Here is a 21837-nt window from a genome sequence, read left to right on the forward strand (position 1 = left end):
AAAATGAGACAAAGTGTGCCTTGAACTACTGCCAGAATTCACCGTACATCAGTGTTAGGTAAAACAATGAGAAAAATAATACGAGATAAAGTTTCTAGATCACAAAATTATATCAGACAACCAACACAGTTTCCGCTATAGAAGATCCTGCCTGATGAATTTGCTGAATTTTTTTAATATTATCAGAATTGGGATGAATAAGTTCCATCTGACAGCATATTTAAATTTCCAAAAGGCTTTCCATAAAGTACCTCACAGGAAACTTTTACATAAACTCAAAGCACATGGAATCGGTGAGGCTTCTGTGCATGAAGACTTAACCAAGGTGACTTTAGATGTAAGTTGATACAGTGGGTTTTCCTGTGTATATTCTAAGAACTTGAAAGTCCACATATTCCACCTAACCCCATGCAGATCTAAAGTCCTCCAATCTATTTCCTTATTGTTGAAGTTACCTAAAATGAGAACTTTAATCAGTGCTCAGCATGGTTACCCTCACCGCTTCATTTAATAATCATAAGGGATTGTGCACTAATAAAGTTATTAGACAAATTTTACTTATACTTCTTGCAAAAACTGGTTGATAAGTCCACTGTTTATCATTACCTCTTAGAACTTTATGTCTTCATTCACCACTTAGACTAGACCTTCCCTTTTCCTCACCCTAATTCTTTTCTTGTTATCATATATTTAAGTAGGAAAACTAAATATCATGTAACAACCTTGTTTAGTTTTCTCATTGCTTTTAATATTCAGTTTACTCTTCTCCACTTGGTCTTTTAATTCAAGTTCCTTTCCATTCCCTACTAAACAATCACCATTTATACATATATGATCAATAGCACTGACCTTCTATCTATCTATATCTCTGATGCCTGTTCTCTCCTAGAACTCCCTCAAAGGGGTGGCCACAATAGTCTCCATAACTAGCAAACTCCAGTCTTGCTTCTTAGCCTTTAGTTCCTAACCCTTAACAGGCTACTGGCAGAGGGCAACTCTAGTGCAGTGTTTGCAGAGGCTCCTACCAAATTTTCCTACTGATTACACCTGACTAAAGCTCCTGCCTAAATATTCCTCCCTACTATTTCTATCTATTGCTCCTAACATTTTGCCAAAAGGCCAGGCTAGTGTGTGCTCGCCATCGCAAAATCTAGAGTTATGGAGAATGAGCTGTGTGAGGTAAGTGTTGTCAAGTGTTATGTATGACAAGAGAGATTGTATGTTTGCAGACAGAATGCCAATAGTCCACATATGGTTGAGGCAGAGAGACAGCTTCCTAGGTCAGAGGAGTGCAACTTGACAACCACTGAACTGACTTTTTATGCGGCTGTGACTAAGTCTACCAGGAACCCAGGTGGGTAGTACTGGTAATATACCTCCCTATTCATTGGCTGGCTACCAGCTGCTACCTAGAGCTTGGATCTTCTTATGCTGTAATCACCCATGTCACTCAAAATGGGCAAGAATCTGCTTCTTGTGACATGTTTATCTTCAGTCATTTGCCCACTCTACTTTCTGAATTTTTCATATTTTCCCTTGTCATGTCCTTTCATGTACATATATTTTTAATGTCTCGCTGTCTGCCATCTTCCTTATGACTTTCTCACTGCTTCCTTCCATTCTAAATATTACTTGCAGATTTAGGTCTTCTGAGACCTCATCTGCTCACTCTCGTGGAAGGGTACTGCACCCTCCAACACCAACACCATGCCCTGCCACTTCTCCCTCACTGGCATCATTCCCATCCTCCCTGACCACCTCACCTTCTCTCATCTCCACCACTTCCTCCCTTCCTATATGTGCCACTGTTGCACATATACATACCAATGAAAAAAAAAGTCCTAGTCAAGCAGTAAAATATCACCATTATGCTTGGAGTATACGTAAAAAAAATTTGGAGTTAAAGAAAGCTGCATTACAAATCAAGAATCATATAATCAGTATTTCAAAAAACTGGCTGTATATTTGAAATATAGAGTTCCTTGCCAAATACTCCATTTCTGGGTGCACTATATTTAAGAAAGATTGGGGAAATGAAACAGGCTATGGTGTCTTACCCTTTGCCAAAGTTTATCTAAATCCTGTGCTGAAAAAAGCTTTTGAGAAAATCAACTTCATTTTCACTGAAATCAAAGATAAGTCACAGAAGAGAATAAAAGTAGGATTGGTCCATACGCCCTCAGTAATGCCACCATAAGTAGACAAAACACTATATGATGATAACAAAGTAGCAAAGAAAACAATCTGATCATTGTTGGAGATTCAAAACACTAAGTGTAAAGAATAACTCAGGGCTTGGGCTTTACCTAAGTCTGCCTTATAGTGCCCTCATACAATTAGCTGATAAACCCTAGCTTTCATTTGCTCTCTTTATGAGCTCCTGCACCTTTCTCTTTACTTTCAACCACCTTTTGTTGTACATATCCTAGTCACTTGGAGTCCTTCCTTGGAAGAAACCAAATAAACCTCTCTCTTCTCTTTTACAAGCAACTTTACTTTATCATAATACTTACTATCCTTTCTCACAAGCCCACCTCCCACTTTCTGGTTGCCTCACATTTCCTCACACATGTCAGCACTTCTTCCCTAAACACCTTCCATTCCTAACTCACTCTCACCTTTTGCCATTCTGTATAAAAAAAAAAAAGTTGTCAAAGCCTTTGTGATCCTTGCATAATAGCCATATGCCATACAAGTATTCCAATTGGTGTGTAGACTTTGGGTAACTTACCACGTTGGAAAAAAAAAAAAAGACTGGTTTATGATATTTTCATTGCTTGTTGAGAAACTTATGCATGTAATCATCAATGTAAACCTCATTACACTTAATGGACATTTTTTTGCCACTAGAACCTGTGGCAACACTTGAGTTAGAATTAGCAAGTTTACTCAGACTCACTAGAGACTGAGCATATAACAGAATGATGGAATGACAGTCAATTGAAGCAGGAAGCTTGTGAGGTAGACAAATCTGAGTGGCATTTGTAGTTGTTAGTTTGATGATCACTTTAGCTGATTTTTTAAGGTTTTACTGATAACTTGTCTCCTACAGAGCAAGAAAGGAGATATAATACATTAGCAAAATTAATACATTATGTATGAAACATATTCATTTGAATGAAAACAAAGTGGAATGGTAAATGAAGAATTAAACCATCTCAAAAATGTTAAATAAATCTTTCTTCTCAAAAGTGCAACAAATATCCAACTCCATAATAAATAATTGTCACAAAAATCAACTTAAAACATTTTTCTTCATCTACAACTCATACTTTTACCCATTAAGTTCACTCCTAAATCTATTCATATTCATATAACATGTTAAATACCTACAGTGTACTTTAATGTCTGCATCAAAATGTCAGCGAGTATATCAGACTGAAGATGTCTTGGTAATTTTTTTGTATATATTTTCATGAGAAGTGCCTCATACTTAAAACTGATAATAATATGAACATCCATCTCTCTCCAGTTTGGGGGATACAGATAGTTTAGAACAGTGCTCTAGGTGCTATCCTATTTTGTAAACATGAGGTAGATTCTACATGAAGGGAGTGCTGCAATTTCAAACACTACTTTAGCTGAGTTACTTAGCTTTGACTTGATATGAAGCCTAAGCCAGAATTAAGGCATTCACTAAGAATGACAACAACTTATTTCAACTTATGATGAAGGGCCCATTTTAAAGTTAGTTCCAAAAGCCATCATACTCAAACCTGTGCAAAAATGATATCTAATAGAATCATGCCTTTCATGTCAGGCAATTGACTTCATCTGACTATACTTTCTACACTGAATGAGCTTGCAATAAACCAAAACAATGTCATGAACTGATATATTTTCTATGACCTCAATATTACAGAATTCAAATGCATAACCTGTTTAGTTTTGAATTAATGTCCAGTATAAATTATCATACTACCATATGAAAAATATGAGACGAAGTTTTTACTCAAACCTTAAGTTCAGTTTGCAGGATCTCTAGTAGGTAAGAACATTAGGCAGAAGAAGTAGGTAGAAGCCAGTAAGAACATTAGTTAGGAGTGTCTGCAAACATTGGGCTACAGTTGCCTCTGCCAGTGGCCTGATATGGGTGAGGCACTGAAGGCTAAGAAGCAGCACTGGAATTCATTTGTTATAGAGATTTTATTGCTGTGGAGTTCCAGGTGGGAACATGCATCCAGATATAGACAGATAGATAGATAGATAGATAGATAGATAGATAGACAGACAGACAGATAGACAGATAGATAGATAGATAGATAGATAGATAGATAGATAGATAGACAGACAGACAGATGATAGATAGGACAGAAAAATGAGTTGGACATTATCAAATAAATGTATATATCATTCATATTGTAAAGGGCATTATGATAAAAAAAAATGTATTTACAAACTGCTTAAAACTCTTTAAGTAAAAAAAAATCTTCACTAAAAAGTAAATTATATAGTGATTATATATTTTAAAAGTGCTGCCACTAGACTCTCTTAGTTATTGCAAATGAAAAAACTTAAAGATATTATGTACCAGTAACGGTGCATAATAAAATCTGAGTGATAACTGTTAACTGACAGCACAACTTATGGCAACATACATAACTACTTTGATTTTCCACACAGCAATGGAGCATCCAGTGTGTGTGTGTGTGTGTGTGTGTGTGTGTGTGTGTGTGTGTGTAATTATAGTCAAACAGTGACTGATGCTATAAAGAAATAGGTTTTTGCTACTGCACAAAGCTTAACATTCCATAAATCATTTTCTCAAGTGAAGTGAATGATAAATCTGAGCATGTATCTTGAAATATTCTATTGACAATTCAATATTGTGTTTCTTAGTTTCAAACTTCTCCCAAAGAAGCACTTTCATAGGTATCTTATATGACTGATTAATCTGGGTGTGATTACCTATCCATTACTAATTTACGCAACAAGGTGAGGGTGATTTGCACTCATAAGGTCTCACCGCTAAAACTTTTTTTCATCATACAATGATTTAAACTTACTTATATTGTATTTACTTACAGTTTCCTCTCCAACTTTCCTCATGTGTCCATAACACTGCTACAACTGAAGTATTTCTTTACATGCTTTGTCACTTGATTCTTACTTCGATTCATGGTATGTCATGTCAGAAACTGCTCAACATTCACTTCACCAGATTTAATCAGAAACTTGTTTATGATCAGGTCATCCCTTTTCTCTTTCTTCTCTATTATGGTTAATTAAATGACAGCTTGCATCTCCCTGTAGCTTATTTCTCCTACTTTTTGCACAACCTTTGTTGCCTACCCATGGACCTTCTCATTTGTCCCCACAAGATAGGTAGCCAAACCGGCACTACATAACTTAGCTTGGGTTCAGTTTACCTTATAAGTACCTTTTTGAACATCTCATTGTCCATGTACTCGACAGCAAGTTTGATAATTGAGGAATAATTCACCTAACTGTCAAGTATGATCTAAGGATAGGATATTTTCTATCTTAACCCCAAGTCACTTTAAGTAGTTGATTCCTGAAATTTCCTTCCTGCAAAATGGCAGGCATAATTAGGCTTCCCTTCTGTCTGTCTCATTCCTATCAAGTAACATATAGTTTCGCTGAACTTCATCTGCCATGTAACTAACCACAGCTAGATCCTGTCGACATCTTTTCGAAGGTTTCACAATCCTGAAGACTACTAATTTCTATTCTAATTCTAACATTATCAAGAAATATGCAGTATTCAATTATGATTCCAGTTCTTGCAAGTCGTTTATATGCACCAAGTACAGTTATGCTCTCAAGACTAAACCCTGTAGGATCCCACAGGTCACTCTCATCCATGCATCCAATTTCTCTCCCTCAAGGATAATTTTCAATCTACAAAAGGAGTCCTACTTAATGCCTATCTGTAGCTCCAGTTTTGTCAACCTCTTGTAGTAAATAGTATTAAGGCTATGAATGTATAATTACCCATTTGTAATTACCTATTTGTAACATGGGAAGAGAGATCCATACTGACAAGGCTCCATCTCTTGGACTTTCTTTTCCAGCAAGGTGCTTTCTGAACAAAGTATAATGCTGGTACTTACAGTTTCATTACTTAGCCCAGTTCACCATCCTTACACTAAAACAGTACTTCTTCACAAACTTTCAAACAAACTTCTTGCCTAGCTTCTATTTATGACCTTTGGTCATTGCATCCCAAGAAGAAATATTCATTGTCGACACTGTCAAACTGATTTAGAAGTTTGAAGGTTATTATCAAGTAACCTCTGTCTCTTCTTTCCTCCATGGTGGGCAGATCTGTAGCCCTCAGCCTCTCACTGTTGCCCAACTATCTTAAATAGGTACCAACTTACAGTAGTTGCCTTTCTCTGAATGCATATTTGTGCTTCTTTAATGGGTGTATGTGTAATTACCTATCTGTAAGTACCTGTCTATACGGTATGGGTAGGGAGTACTACACTTAGGGGCCTCATCTTCAGAATACTCTCTGCTATCATACAACTTTTCAAAATTCCAAAAGCTGTTTGCACTTACCATGTCTTCATTCGTTTTGTTCTGTCTATCCACCACTCATATAAAGAAAGCACTTCACATCTTTCTTGTATAAGTTTCTTTCCTTTACTTCATGTTATATACCCTGGTTCAAAGAACTGTTCTCTCTTTATGTCATCAATCTGTTATGAAAATTTTAAAGGTTGTAATGAGGTCATCTCTCACTTTTCACTCTTCCAAGGTGGGCAAATTAAAGGGCTCTATCCTTTCCCTGTAATTCAGCCTTCTCTAATTATGGTACATTGTTGTTGCTCTCCTCTGGACCTTCTCTATAAGTTCTTTGTGCTTCTTTAGGTGCAGACCAAACTTGAAAAGTTTAATCTAGTTTTGGCCTATGTAGGATGTGAACAACTTGCTAAGCATGTCCTTATCCATAAACCCTAATACATGCTAGCAGACATTTGGTCTCCCTTACTTGCTGCTAGATAATAATCATGTCAAGGCCCTCATTCAGTGAGACCCATCCTCATTACTTTACACTTACTTAGGTTGAACTTCGCAACCATGTATAAGACCAACTTTGTGTATGTCAGGGTTCCTTTGGATGTTGATGCAATCTTCCTCACTTTTCACTTCCCTTAAGACCTTTGCATTATCTGCAGACATGTTCAACTGCAAACTTCTAGCAAGTCATTCACAGATATCAAGAAGAGTAATGGTCCTACAACAGAATCCTGTGTCACTCTGCTGGTGACCACCCATTTTAAGGAGGCTCCTCTGGCATGTGTCATGTGTTCCCTTCCAATATCATAATCAATCCATCAGAAGAGTCTCCCCCTTATTCCTGCCTGATGATCCAACTACTTAAGAAGCCTCCCATACTTTCTTGGAGTCCAGAAAGTATGTTGTCTCATATACCAAGTCCTCAGTCACTATTCCATTCATCCATCACTCATATAACAAAAGAATTTTTTTTTACATGATTCTTAACAAGTTCCTTTCTTAATTTCATGTTAGGACCACTGGATGTTCTATCCCTACATGTCTGAAAGAACTGTTCACTATCCACATCAATGATCTGTTTTAAAATCTTGTAGGTTGTGATCAGGTCACACCAAGATGGGCAAATTTAAAGCCTTTATTAAGTCTTGGTAACTTTTTTTCATACATATTCGCCATTTCCCACACTAGCGAGATAGTTTTAAGAACAGGGGACTGAGCCGTAGGGGAAATTTCCTCACCTGGCCCCTTCTCTGTTCCTTTTTTTTTTTGGAAATTAAAAACAGAAGGGAAGGATCTCCATCTCCCCACTCACCTGCATGTCACCTTTTATGACATGCAGGGAATTTCTCCCCTATCCCTAGGGATATCTCAGTAATTTAGCACTCTTAATTCTGGTACTATCTTTATTACCTTCTCAGTAAATTTAAGTAGCTCTTTGTGCTTCTTACCTTCTCCATATACTTTAAAGGTATTTTGATATTTACCAGAACACTGTTTGTCTCCTTCACTGTTCTAATGTGGAACTCTGGCTACAGGTTAGGGATGATGTTGACTCCAAAGTCTTTGTCACACAGAATCCTGAAGCTTATTTCCTACTCGATGATAATTTTACTGAAGTCTTCTTTCACTCTGTCCCATCTTCATTACCTTATATTTGCTTGGGAAGAATTTCATCAACCATGTGACAGACCAACTTTGGAGTTGGTCTAGGTCTTCAAGTAAATATATGAAATCCTTCTTGCTTTTCATTTCACTTTTGACCTTTGCACTATCTGCACACACATTCATGTAGGAGTCCACACCTTCAGGCAAGTCATTCACAAAGATCAAGAAGAGTAATTAATGGTCCCAAAACAGAATCCTGTGGCACTCTACCCATTTGGAGATGGCTCCTCTTACATGTTTTTTGTTCCCTATCACTAAGATGATCTTTCTCCCAGCAGTTTCTCTCACTTATTCCTGCCTCCTATTTCAGCTTCTTAATCAGCCTTATATGTTGTGCAGCCAAATGTTTTCTGGCAGTAAAAATACAGACCAACAAACAAAGCCTTTTCATTTGTCTAAGAGATGATTCATTGTTTCATACAAATCTAAGATGTACATTACACATGGCCTCCTTTCCCTAGTTCTGTGCTGCTTCTCACTTCAGTAATTTCCCTTCAGAAGAGTCATCCATTTGCTTTCAAATTAACTTTTCAATACCTTACAGACCACACTTGTCAAGGAGACTGGTCTGCAGCTTATTGTCTCTCCCTAGTCTCCTTTCTTATAGATGGGTATAATATTTGCCCTTTTCCACTCCCTTGGCACTTTGCCCTTTCCTAGCAACATCTTAAGCAGCCAGAACACCATGCAGATCTGGAGTAATTATCAAAAATTGGCTTCATCATTTTGCTTTCTGAGATTCTTCTTCAATAACTACAGCAAGACATCTTGAGCCATCTTTAAATATCTTTACATTTCTTGAAAGAATAACATCATACAGAAGAAATTTACTTTTTATTATGATGAAAGCAATGTTGCTTTTGGGTGTTTTTATATAGTCCCTGCAGAGTCTGATCTCAAGGACCTTCCAGGGAGGGAAAAAAGCAAAATTCACTTCTAGAATTGAGTTCAAACCACTCTCATTAACAGCATCATTTATTCTTATATTAAAAGGTTTATAGAACTTGGGATGTTGATCAAAGCCCTAACTCCTGTCAGCAGCAAACACATGTAAGGTTAAACAATGTATTTCTATACCTAAAGAGACTTCTTTACATCTTAAATTCTTAAGATGCTCACCAGGATCTGCATACAGACTCAACTTTAAAAGGTCTGAATGCTGTTGAGCATATTCTTCCAATAATTATTGACAGTGTAACCCATTTTCATGATGATATTGGTGATCTGTGAATATATCTGGCAACCACAGTCAAGTTTTCCTTATATATCTTATAACCTAGGCTCCTAGGAGCAATGAAATCTTCAAAATGGTTAGCGAATTTGTCATTTTACATGTGACAAAGGGCCCTTGTCAATCATCTATCAAGAATCAAACCCAAATATTTTGCCTCCTCTTCAGAGGGGATAAGAATGCCTGTCAGTAATACATATGAAACTGCTGATCTTTTAGTTGATTTTGTAAAATGTAAGGCTACTATTTTCTATCTGAACAATTAAAACAAAAGTTCTCTGCCTGCTTAATGGTCTTTTCAACAACAGCTTAAAAGATTTGTAATTATCACTTTGTTTGATAAGGAAAGGGAACTCTAAACTTGTGAGAAGCAATTCATATTTTATTGTCTATCACTAAACTTTGAAATTTTCTCTAAATTATCTGCAATTGCAGTCTTATCACTTATCTCCTTCCAATCATTCACCAGTCAATTACTATAGGAGTACTTCACATCTTGAACCTGACAAATTTCAATACACCATTTTCACTCAACATTGTCCACTTCCTTTGGATTACTTTTCCTTCTCTTTTTCTAGAATGTGCAAATTCATTGCCGCAAACCTTTTTCTATTACTTGTCTTTCTTGTTTCGGGTATCATCTTCCCTGTCCTCCACTGAACCTTCTTCATCAAAAATATATGTTACTTTAAAAGGAATGATGAGATCTGAGAATCATACTTTAGGTCTGATACAAGCGGGAATTAATGCACAGCACATTTCCATATCAAAGTACTATACTTTGCTTATCAATCAACAAGTTATATGACTCGGCAATCTCTGTATGTTATGTTTAGGTGAAAGACTGGGTAGTCAGTTAGCTTTCAAGTCTTTTCAATACAGATTCTTGTATTAGTTTTTTGTAAGATCAGACTCATTACTATGCCTCTTTGTGCCCCACCCTCATTACTTTTTATATGGTCAGGGTGAACTTCAACTGTGTATAAGCCCAACACTGAAGTCTGTCTAATCTCTCGGTAGGATGATGCAATCAGGTCAGTCCATATCACTTGCATAACTTTAGCATCATCAGCAAACATTTAAGTATAAGCTCAGTCATTCTGGCAAGTCATTTACAAAAATCAGGAAAAATAGAGGCATAAAGACCAGTACACCACAGGTTACATCTACCCAGTCAGAAAAGGCACTTTTGATAAGTTTCATCTGTTTCCTATTGCTCAAATACAGTATGATCCACTGAGGGAGTATCCCTTAGGTACCTGTCTGAAAATCGTTTCATTACTATCCTCTGGGGTCAAATACCTTCTTGGAAAACAAAAACACACAGCCCGTCCACTGGGTAGTTCAAAAGAAGGATGATATGGGATGTAGTCAGTCACACAAAAGATAAAAGTGGAAGACAATTTTTTCATACACACATGGTAAGGAATATCATCAAAACATAGGGGTTAGTTGAAAACTGTCATTAAAAACCCCCTTACTGAAAATCCAGGTATCAATAGCCACTGCAAACCTTCATGTAACATGTTTTACATTTTTCTTTACCAATAAGAATAAACAAGAAGAATAAACATGAGAACTTTTTACAGCTGTGCTTGTTTTTAAAACTAATCAATATTTCAAGAGCCCATCTTTTTATGTGATGAGGTTCTAATGAGTACCAGTAATATAATACCTACCAAAACAATTTTCTATGACGTCCTAATTTATAATATTTCTAACAATTGCAAGTGCAAACGGATATGAGATGTGGAATGAACAGGATGCCCCAGGACTGCACTAAACTTCTTCAGACTGCTTCCATTTCTGTGGTAGTTCCCTCTTCTACAAGATCACACATGCTCTGGACTGAAATTGGGGGAAAAATATTTATCAGGCATTACACAGGTAGTGATACAGTACTAATATGGAAAAAAATTAGCAGCTTCAGTTTACGCAGTCTGTAATACTGAAATGAAACTGGGAAAAAAATAATTAGGCATTTAACAGGTGGTAGTACAGCACTAGTATGGAAAAACAATTGTAGTTTAAAAAGACTGTAACAGATTGTTACAAAATGTCAATGATTAAAGAATCTATGCCACTGAATCAACCTCAGAGTTCAGCTGAAGTAGGCAAAAATGGTTTTGACTCAAAGAGACTTCTTTATGTATCTTGAAATATGTAAGCTAGAGAGACAACAGCTTTGCTGACCTATTACGTATGACGTTTGAATAACCAATCACATGGAAACCCAATCAAAATACAAAAGTGATGACCACTAAATGCTGGCTGCTTCAGGGACACTCAATTTCAATATCAATCTGTAATTACCCATCCCCTTACCATGGTATGATACACTTGGGTCCTATGTATTACTAGGAGCCTGTTCTAACAATATTCTAGCTTAAGATATACACAATAAGTGGATGGGATAATCAAGACAGAATTACTGTATGATCAAATCCAGTTTTATTATACCAGAATTAAACAATATATTTCCCAAATTATAAACAGTATTCTACTTTATGCAAAATTATGACAGTAAGGAGGGACAATGATGTGGGTTTACAGGCACACAACGAGCTTACCTATCACTGTAAGAATATGAATATATTCATGTGCGGGTCTCTAATTGGCCGTTGACAGGCCCAAAATGACAAGAAACTGTTATCTGGATGAGAGGAAAACAATCACTGCAGAAAGCCAGTGTTCTTCACCAGACAGAGAGAAGGTAAATCACAGAGATAAACCACAGACAAGAATGAGCTCACCTTTGGTTTGTTGTCTTGAAACTTAGTCTCTTATATAATTACCTCTGAACATGTTTCTTATTTGCAAGTTAGTCAATTATCTTTTGAGTTTTAAGGGCCAAATCATATGCAGTAAAATACAAAACAAAGATCTAAACAGACAGTTACTGAATCAAATTGAGTAACTTCTAATTTGTACAGAGGGAGAAAGTTTTACACTCATAGTGCCTGTTCTCTTCAACATTCTCTACCATCATACAATCTTTTATATCTATGTATGCTGTCTCCATTAACAACATCCTCAGTTATTCTAATATATTCATCAACCACGTAATTTTTTACATCTTTTTAACATGTTTCTTGCTTATTTTGTGCTATGCCCTCTGGTTGCTCTACTGTACAATTCTTGAAGACCTGTTCAACATCTCCATCATCGGTCTGTTTTAAAAACTTAAAGGTAGTGACCCAATTATCCCTCACTCTGTGACTCTTCTTTCTTCTACAGTCATTTTCATGCATCTTAATAACCATATTAATAATTAACCTTTTGCATATTTCATTAAGTTATACCCTGAGGCTCTTGGAAGGATCCCATTTGACCCAAGGAAAAGATAATTTACTGTACAAGATATAGGAAAACACAAAATTTGTTACCTTTTTATGACCAGGTGTTCCATCTGAAAGAGAGGCTGCAGACTTTTCAGATGAATCTGTAAAAGCCTCTACTGTTTCTTTCATTTTTTCCTCTGGTGTATCACTGTTTGGGTCTCCAATAGATTCTGGAAAAAGAAGCTACATCTATATGCTTTTCACCAAGCATCCTCTAATGATTATTCTTCAATGATTTCCTTTAACCTTCATCTGAATAATTACTAAACACCCTCTACTTCATTTTTTTCATGTATCCTTCCTAACATGAGTCATTTAGTGAATAAGGGAGATAAGAGAATTTCACTTTCATAAATAATAACAATAATACTGGTTGGTAAGGTTATTTAATGTATGTATGACTCATGGTGAGGTGCCTGAGGATTGGCGGAATGCGTGCATAGTGCCATTGTACAAAGGCAAAGGGGATAAGAGTGAGTGTTCAAATTACAGAGGTATAAGTTTGTTGAGTATTCCTGGTAAATTATATGGGAGAGTATTGATTGAGAGGGTGAAGGCATGTACAGAGCATCAGATTGGGGAAGAGCAGTGTGGTTTCAGAAGTGGTAGAGGATGTGTGGATCAGGTGTTTGCTTTGAAGAATGTATGTGAGAAATACTTAGAAAAGCAAATGGATTTGTATGTAGCATTTATGGATCTGGAGAAGGCATATGATAGAGTTGATAGAGATGCTCTGTGGAAGGTATTAAGAATATATGGAGTGGGAGGCAAGTTGTTAAAAGCAGTGAAAAGTTTTTATCGAGGATGTAAGGCATGTGTACGTGTAGGAAGAGAGGAAAGTGATTGGTTCTCAGTGAATGTAGGTTTGCGGCAGGGGTGTGTGATGTCTCCATGGTTGTTTAATTTGTTTATGGATGGGGTTACTAGGGAGGTGAATGCAAGAGTTTTGGAAAGAGGGGCAAGTATGAAGTCTGTTGGGGATGAGAGAGCTTGGGAAGTGAGTCAGTTGTTGTTCGCTGATGATACAGCGCTGGTGGCTGATTCATGTGAGAAACTGCAGAAGCTGGTGACTGAGTTTGGTAAAGTGTGTGAAAGAAGAAAGTTAAAAGTAAATGTGAATAAGAGCAAGGTTATTAGGTACAGTAGGGTTGAGGGTCAAGTCAATTGGGAGGTGAGTTTGAATAGAGAAAAACTGGAGGAAGTGAAGTGTTTTAGATATCTGGGAGTGGATCTGGCAGCGGATGGAACCATGGAAATGGAAGTGAATCATAGGGTGGGGGAGGGGGCGAAAATTCTGGGAGCCTTGAAGAATGTGTGGAAGTCGAGAACATTATCTCGGAAAGCAAAAATGGGTATGTTTGAAGGAATAGTGGTTCCAACAATGTTGTATGGTTGCGAGGCGTGGGCTATGGATAGAGTTGTGCGCAGGAGGATGGATGTGCTGGAAATGAGATGTTTGAGGACAATGTGTGGTGTGAGGTGGTTTGATCGAGTAAGTAACGTAAGGGTAAGAGAGATGTGTGGAAATAAAAAGAGCGTGGTTGAGAGAGCAGAAGAGGGAGTTTTGAAATGGTTTGGGCACATGGAGAGAATGAGTGAGGAAAGATTGACCAAGAGGATATATGTGTCGGAGGTGGAGGGAACGAGGAGAAGAGGGAGACCAAATTGGAGGTGGAAAGATGGAGTGAAAAAGATTTTGTGTGATCGGGGCCTGAACATGCAGGAGGGTGAAAGGAGGGCAAGGAATAGAGTGAATTGGAGCGATGTGGTATACCGGGGTTGACGTGCTGTCAGTGGATTGAATCAAGGCATGTGAAGCGTCTGGGGTAAACCATGGAAAGCTGTGTAGGTATGTATATTTGCGTGTGTGGACGTATGTATATACATGTGTATGGGGATGGGTTGGGCCATTTCTTTCGTCTGTTTCCTTGCGCTACCTCGCAAACGCAGGAGACAGCGGAAAAAAAAAAAATACTATATCCCATAATATTCTATAGATAAACCTAATACCTATCTTAATTGACAGGATCACCTTATAAAAACTACTGCTCATAACCATCTCCTCTGCAGAAGGAAGATTGACATCATAAGAATAAATCCAGCTGTACAAAACATTATAAGAATAAATTCAGCTGTACAAAAACTCAATAATCTATACCCAAGTCCATGATAATCTTGGTACACAGTCTTTACCATATATGTTTATGTTCAGCGCTTTTTTTTCTTGTTACTGACTTTCAGTAGACTTCCTCTTTGGCCAGTTACACATCTTCTTATTAGGACTTCATTTTGTGTTTGGGGAACAAATGGCTTGTCTGTCTACCTATATTTATATTCATTTTGCTTTGTCGCTGTCTCCCTGCGTTAGCAAGGTAGCGCAAGGAAACAGATGAAAGAAATATACACACAGACATACATATATACACATGCACATAATTCATACTGTCTGCCTTTATTCATTCCCATCGCCACCCCGCCACACATGAAAATAATCACCCCCTCCCCCCAAATGTGCGCGTGGTAGTGCTAGGAAAAGACAACAAAAGCCACTTTCGTTCACATTCAGTCTCTAGCTGTCATGTAATAATGCACTGAAACCACAGCTTCCTTTCCACATCCAGGCCCCACAGAACTTTCCATGGTTTACCCCAGATGCTTCACATGCCCTGGTTCAATCCATTGACAGCACATCGACCCTGGTTTACCACACCGTTCCAATTCACTCTATTCTTGCACGCCTTTCACCCTCCTGCATGTTCAGGCCCCGATCACTCAAAATCTTTTTCACTCCATCTTTCCACCTCCAATTTGGTCTCCCACTTCTCCTCATTCCTTCCACCTCTGACACATATATTCTCTTTGTCAATCTTTCCTCACTCATTCTCTCCATGTGACCAAACCATTTCAAAACACCCTCTTCTGCTCTCTCAACCACGCTCTTTTTATTACCACACATCTCTCTTACCCTATTATTACTTACTCGATCAAACCACCTCACACCACATATTGTCCTCAAACATCTCATTTCCAGCACATCCTCTGCACAACTCTATCCATAGCCCATGCCTCGCAACCATATAACATTGTTGGAACCACTATTCCTTCAAACATACCCATTTTTGCTTTCCAAGATAATGTTCCTGACTTCCACACATTTTTCGACGCTCCCAGAACTTTCGCCTCCTCCCCCACCCTATGATTCACTTCCACTTCAATGGCTCCACCCGCTGCCAAATCCACTCCCAGTAACTAAAACACTTCACTTCCTCCAGTTTTTCTCCATTCAAACTTACCTCCCAATTGACTTGTCCCTCGACCCTATTGTACCTAATAACCTTGCTCTTATTCACATTTACTCTCAGCTTTCTTCTTTCACACACTTTACCAAACTCAGTCACCAGCTTCTGCAGTTTCTCACACGAATCAGCCACCAGCACTGTATCACCAGCAAACAACAACTGATTCACTTTCCAAGCTCTCTCATCCACAACAACTGCATTCTTGCCCCTCTTTCCAAAACTCTTGCATTCATCTCCCTAATAACCCCATTCATAAACAAATTAAACAACCATGGAGACATCACACACCCCTGCCACAAACCTACATTCACTGAGAAGCAAATATATATATCCCTGGGGATATATATATTGGTTGTAGACGGCGACTAAAGAAGACGGGAGCAGGGGGCTAGAAACCCTTCCCTCCTTGTATTTTAACTTTCTAAAAGTGGAAACAGAAGGAGTCATGTGGGGAGTGCTCATCCTCCTCTAATTGTGTGTGGATGTAACCGAGATGAGAAAAAAGGATAGATAGGTAGCATGTCTGAGGAAAGGAACCTGGAGGTTTTGGCTGTGAGTGAAACGAAGCTCAAGAGTAAAGAGGAAGAGTATTTTGGAAATGTCTTGGGATTAAAGTCAGGGGTTGGTGAGCGGACAAGAGCAAAGGAAGGAGTAGCACTACTCCTGAAGCAGGAGTTGTGGGAGTATGTGATAGAGTGTAAGAAAGTAAACTCTAGATTGGTATGGGTAAAACTGAAAGTGGATAGAGAGAGATGGGTGATTATTGCTGCCTATGCACCTGGGCATGAGAAGAAAGATCATGAGAGGCAAGTGATTTGGGAGCAGCTGAGTGAGTGTGTTAGCACTTTGATGTACGAGACCAAGTTATAGTGATGGAAGATGGAAGAGAGACTTTTGGATGTTATTGTGCCGAGAGGAGCAACTGGGGGGATGTCTGACTATTATCTTTTGGAGGCGAAGGTGAAGATATGTAGAGGTTTTCAGAAAAGAAGAGAGAATGTTGGGGTGAAGAGAGTGGTGAGAGTAAGTGAGGAAGTACCAGGAGAGATTGAGTGCAAAATGGAAAAACGTGAGAGTAAATGACATTAGGGGAGTGGGGCAGGAATGGGATGTATTTAGGGAAGCAGCAATTGCTTGTACAAAAGATGCTAGTAGCATGAAAAAGGTGGGAGATGGGCAGATTAGAAAGGGTAGTAAGTGGTGGGATGAAGAAGTAAGATTGTTAGTAAAAGAGAAGAGAAAGGCAATTGGAGGATTTTGCAGGGAAATAGTGCAAATGGCTGGGAGATGTATAAAAGAAAGAGGCAAGAGGTCTAGAGAAAGGTGCAAGAGGTGAAAAAGAGGGCAGAGTTGGGGTGAGAGAGAATTATCAAATTCTAAGGAAAATAAAAAGATGTTTTGGAAGGAGGTAAATAAAGTGTGTAAGACAAGAGAACATATGGGAAAATCGATAAAAGGGGCAAATGGAGAGGTAATAATAGGTACTAGTGAAGTGAGAGGGAGATGGAGTGAGTATTGTGAAGGTTTGTTAAATGTGTGTGATGACAGAGTGGTAGATATAGGGTGTTTTGGTTGAGGTGGTGTGCGAAGTGAGAGGGTTAGGAAGATTGATTTGGTAAACAGAGAAGAGGTAGTGAAAGCTTTGCGGAAGATGGCTTTGCGGAAGATGAAAGCTGGCAAAGCGGCGTGTTTGGATGGTATTGCTGTGGAATTTACTAAAAAATGGGGTGACTGTGTTGTTGACTGGTTGGTGAGGATATTCAATGTATGTATGGATCATGGTGAAGTGCCTGAGGATTGGCGGAATGCATGTATAGTGCCATTGTACAAAGGCAAAGAGGATAAAGATGAGTGTTCAAATTGCAGAGGTATAAGGTTTTTGAGTATTCCTGGGAAATTATATGGTAGGGTATTGATGGAGAGGGTTAAGGCATGTACAGAGCACCAGACTGAGGAGGAGCAGTGTGGTTTCAGAAGTGGTAGAGGATGTGTGGATCAGGTGTTTGCTATGAAGAGTGTATGTGAGAAATACTTAGAAAAGCAGATGGATTTGTATGTAGCATTTATGGATCTGGAGAAGGCATATGATAGAGATGCTCTGTGGAAGGTATAAAGAGTATATGGCGTGGGAGGTAAGTTGGTATAAGCAGTGAAAAGCTTTTATCGAGGATGTAAGGCATGTGTACGAGTAGGAAGAGATGAAAGTGAGTGGTTTCCAGTGAACTTTGGTTTGTGGCAGGGGTGTGTGATGTCTCCATGGTAGTTTAATTTGTTTATGGATTGGGTTGTTAGGGAGGTTAATGCAAGAGTTTTGGAGAGATAGGCAAGTATGCAGTCCGTTGTGCTGATGATACAGTGTTGATGGCTGATTTGGGTGAGAAACTGCAGAAGCTGGTGACTGAGTTTGGTAAAGAGTGTGAAAAAAGAAAGCTGAGAATAACTGTGAATAAGAGCAAGTTATTAGGTTCTGTAGGGTTGAAAGGCAAGTAAATTGGGAAGTAAGTTTGAATGGAGTAAAACTGGAGGAAGTGAAGTGTGAAAAAAGAAAGCTGAGAGTAACTGTGAATAAGAGCAAGGTAATTAGGTTCAGTAGGGTTGAGGGGCAAGTAAATTGGGAAGTAAGTTTGAATGGAGAAAAACTGGAGGAAGTAAAGTGCTTTAGATATCTGGGAGTGGATTTGGCAGTGGATGGAACCAAGGAAGTGGAAGTGAGTCACAGGGTTGGGGGAGGGGGGCAAAGGTTCTGTGAGCGTTGAAGAATGTGTGGGAGGTGAGAACGTTATCTCAGAGAGCAAAAATCGGTATGTTTGAAGGAATAGTATTTCCAAGAATATTATATGGTTGTGAGGCATGGGCGATAGATAGGGTTGTTTGCAGGAGGGTGGATGTGTTGGAAATGAGGTGTTTGAGGACAATATGTGGTGTGAGGTGGTTTGATCGAGTAAGTAATGAAAGGGTAAGAGAGATGTATGGTAATAAAAAGAGTGTGGTTGAGAGAGCTGAAGATGGTTTTTTGAAATGGTTTGGTCACAGAGAATGAGTGAGGAAAGATTGACAAAGAGGATATATGTGTCAAAGGTGGAGGGAATGAGGAGAAGTGGGAGACCAAATTGGAGGTGGAAGGATGGAGTGAAAAAGATTTTGAGCGATCGGGGCCTGAACATACAGGAGGGTGAAAGGCATGCAAGGAATAAAGTGAATTGGAACAATGTGGTATACCGGGCACGACATGTTGTCAATGGATTGAACCAGGGCACGTGAAGCGTCTAGGCTAAACTATGGAAAGTTTTGTGGGGCCTTTGTTGTATTTTCCAAGTGCTACCTCGTGGGGGGTGGGGTGGGGGGATGCTATTTCATGTATGGCGGGTTGGTGACAGCAAAGTTCGAAGTTAGCAAGTATGAATATGTACATATGTATTTGTCTGTGTGTGTATATGTATGTATACATTGAAATGTAAAGGTATGTATATGTACATGTGTGGGCGTTTATGTATAGACATGTGTATGTGGGTGGGTTGGGCCATATATTCACGCTCAGTCTCTAGCTGTCATGTGTAATGCAGCGAAGCCATAGCTCCCTTTCCACATCCAGGCCCTACAGACCTTTCCACAGTTTACCCCAGACGCTTTACATGCTCTGGCTCAATCCAATGACAGCATGTCAACCCTGGTATACCACATCATTCCAATTCACTCTATTGCTTGCACATCTTTCACCTTCCTGTATGTTCAGGCCCCCAATGCTCAAAATCTTTTTCACTCCATCCTTCCCTTCCAATTAGGTCTCCTGCTTCTCCTTGTTTCTTCCACCTCTGACACATATATTCTCTTTGTCAATCTTTTCTCACTCATCCTCTCCATACTTCCAAACAACTTCAACACACCCTCTTCTGCTCTCTTAACCACACTCTTTTTATTACCACACATCTCTCTTACCCTTTCAAGAATTACTCCATCAAACCACTTCTTACCACATATTGTCCTCAAACATTTCATTTCCAACACATTCATCCTCCTCCACACAACCGTATCTATAGCCCATGCCTCGCAACCATATAACATTGTTGGAACCACAATTCCTTCAAGCATACCCATTTTTGCTTTCTGAGATAATATTCTCGCCTTCCACACATTCTTCAATGCTCCCAGGACTTTCGCCCCCTGCCCCACCCTGTGACTTACTTCTGCTTTTATGGTACCATCCGTTGCTAAGTCCACTCCCAGATATCTAAAACACTTCGTTTCCTCCAGTTTTTCTCCATTCAAATTTACCTCCAAATTAACTTGTCCCTCTACCCTACTGAACCTAATAATGTTGCTCTTATTCACATCTACTCTCAACTTTCTTCTTTCACTTACTTTATCCCTGGGGATAGGGGAGAAAGAATACTTCCCATGTATTCCCTGTTGTACAACGCAACTAAAAGAGGAGGGAGCAGGGGCTGGAAATCCTTCCTTTCCATTTTTAATTTTCTAAAGCAAGAACAGAGAAGGGGGCCAAGTGATGATATTCCCTCTAAGGCTCAAGTCCTCAGTTCTTAACACTACCTCAGGTTGGGTTACATGAATTTTGCTTTTTTCAAAAAAATATTAGCGTACATTTTTATAATATTTGTTTGGTTCATCACTTTTAAATATTTTCCCTTCTTTTCCAGTTTCATTACATCATGAAGAAAAAGAAAAAACCCACATTATAAAAATAAAACTTTTTACTTCTTATCTGATATCCCATCTATAATGGCATATATATCCACAGTACAAAATTTAAGGTTACATTATCTCTTTTCACATACATATTCACCATTTCCTGTGCTAGCGAGGTAGCTTGAAGAACAGACGACTGAGCCTTAAGAGGAGAAATCCTCAATTTGCCCCCTTCTCTGTTCCTTATTTTGGAGAGGAAAACAGGAAGGAAGGATTTCCAGTCTCCCCTCCCACCCCATTTTGTCACCTTCTATGACAAGAAGGGAACACTTGGACGGTATTCTTTCTCCCCATTCCTTGAGATATATATGGTATATATGCAATGTAATTTCAAGCTTTGGGAACATATCTGGTTTCACATTGAATCACTCTTCAGTTTTGCTATCAGAGAGTGAAGAACGCTTTCAACAAAATGTACACCCTTTTTCTTATTGAAAATAAAAATTTTCATTGTTTATTGCTTTTAGAAGTTTAACGCCAGATGTTCATGTTGGAAAACAATATAAAGATCAACTGATGAGAACTGACAACTTTTAGGAATGTCCTTGGAATGTAACAATACAGCATCTACTTAAGGGTACCAGCCTCATTGTGTCTGAAAAAACAGGAATTTAAATTAAGCCTCTAAGGGAGTATTCTTTCCCTGGTGGGTCACATGGATAAACATCGCAGGCTTAAGGACTCTCCTCTTTCACATCCACCAACATGATAGTCTGATCAAAATTATTCCTTGAACACCAACCTATTCCCTCGGGAATGAGCAACTATTTTGTCATGGACATCTCAGAAGGTTTTCAACAAGTGAGTAGATGTTGTGTCTGAGGTGTCCAACCTCTGTCTTCAGAAGCAACTGTTAAACAGACATCAATCTAGAAGTTTTACCTCAGGTAGAGCTCTTACTGAGCAAAGTCAATCCCTTCCTTGTGGTGCACATGTCTCCAGTGATTGACTTTCACATGTGCGAAACAGATACCCTTTCTGTTGCTTAACATTATCAAAATAACTTCCATCTGTTGCTTCCAGTAAACTGACATTCAAAAGTACTTCAAAAGCTGGATCTTTTTGCATCTCAGTGACTATGATAGTAAAAATTTGGAGGGTATGGCCTTGG

General features: G+C 38.6%; 1 protein-coding gene across 4 annotated transcripts in view; it reads right to left on the reverse strand.

Moving 5' to 3' along the window:
- Positions 1 to 3163: 3163 nt before the first annotated feature.
- The window catches only part of LOC139760171 (X-linked retinitis pigmentosa GTPase regulator-like), a 145083-nt gene continuing 126409 nt past the window's right edge, over positions 3164 to 21837 (reverse strand). For all 4 annotated transcript variants that reach the window (XM_071683091.1, XM_071683093.1, XM_071683092.1 and 1 more), the window contains 2 exons: positions 12769 to 12893; positions 3164 to 11230 (listed from right to left, as the gene is read on the reverse strand). In XM_071683091.1, the coding sequence (XP_071539192.1) occupies positions 11207 to 11230; positions 12769 to 12893 (149 nt within the window). In that variant the 3' untranslated portion in view covers positions 3164 to 11206. The remainder of the gene's footprint in view (positions 11231 to 12768; positions 12894 to 21837) is intronic.

This window comes from Panulirus ornatus, chromosome 35 (assembly GCF_036320965.1).
Source record: "Panulirus ornatus isolate Po-2019 chromosome 35, ASM3632096v1, whole genome shotgun sequence".
Lineage (NCBI taxonomy): Eukaryota > Metazoa > Arthropoda > Malacostraca > Decapoda > Palinuridae > Panulirus > Panulirus ornatus.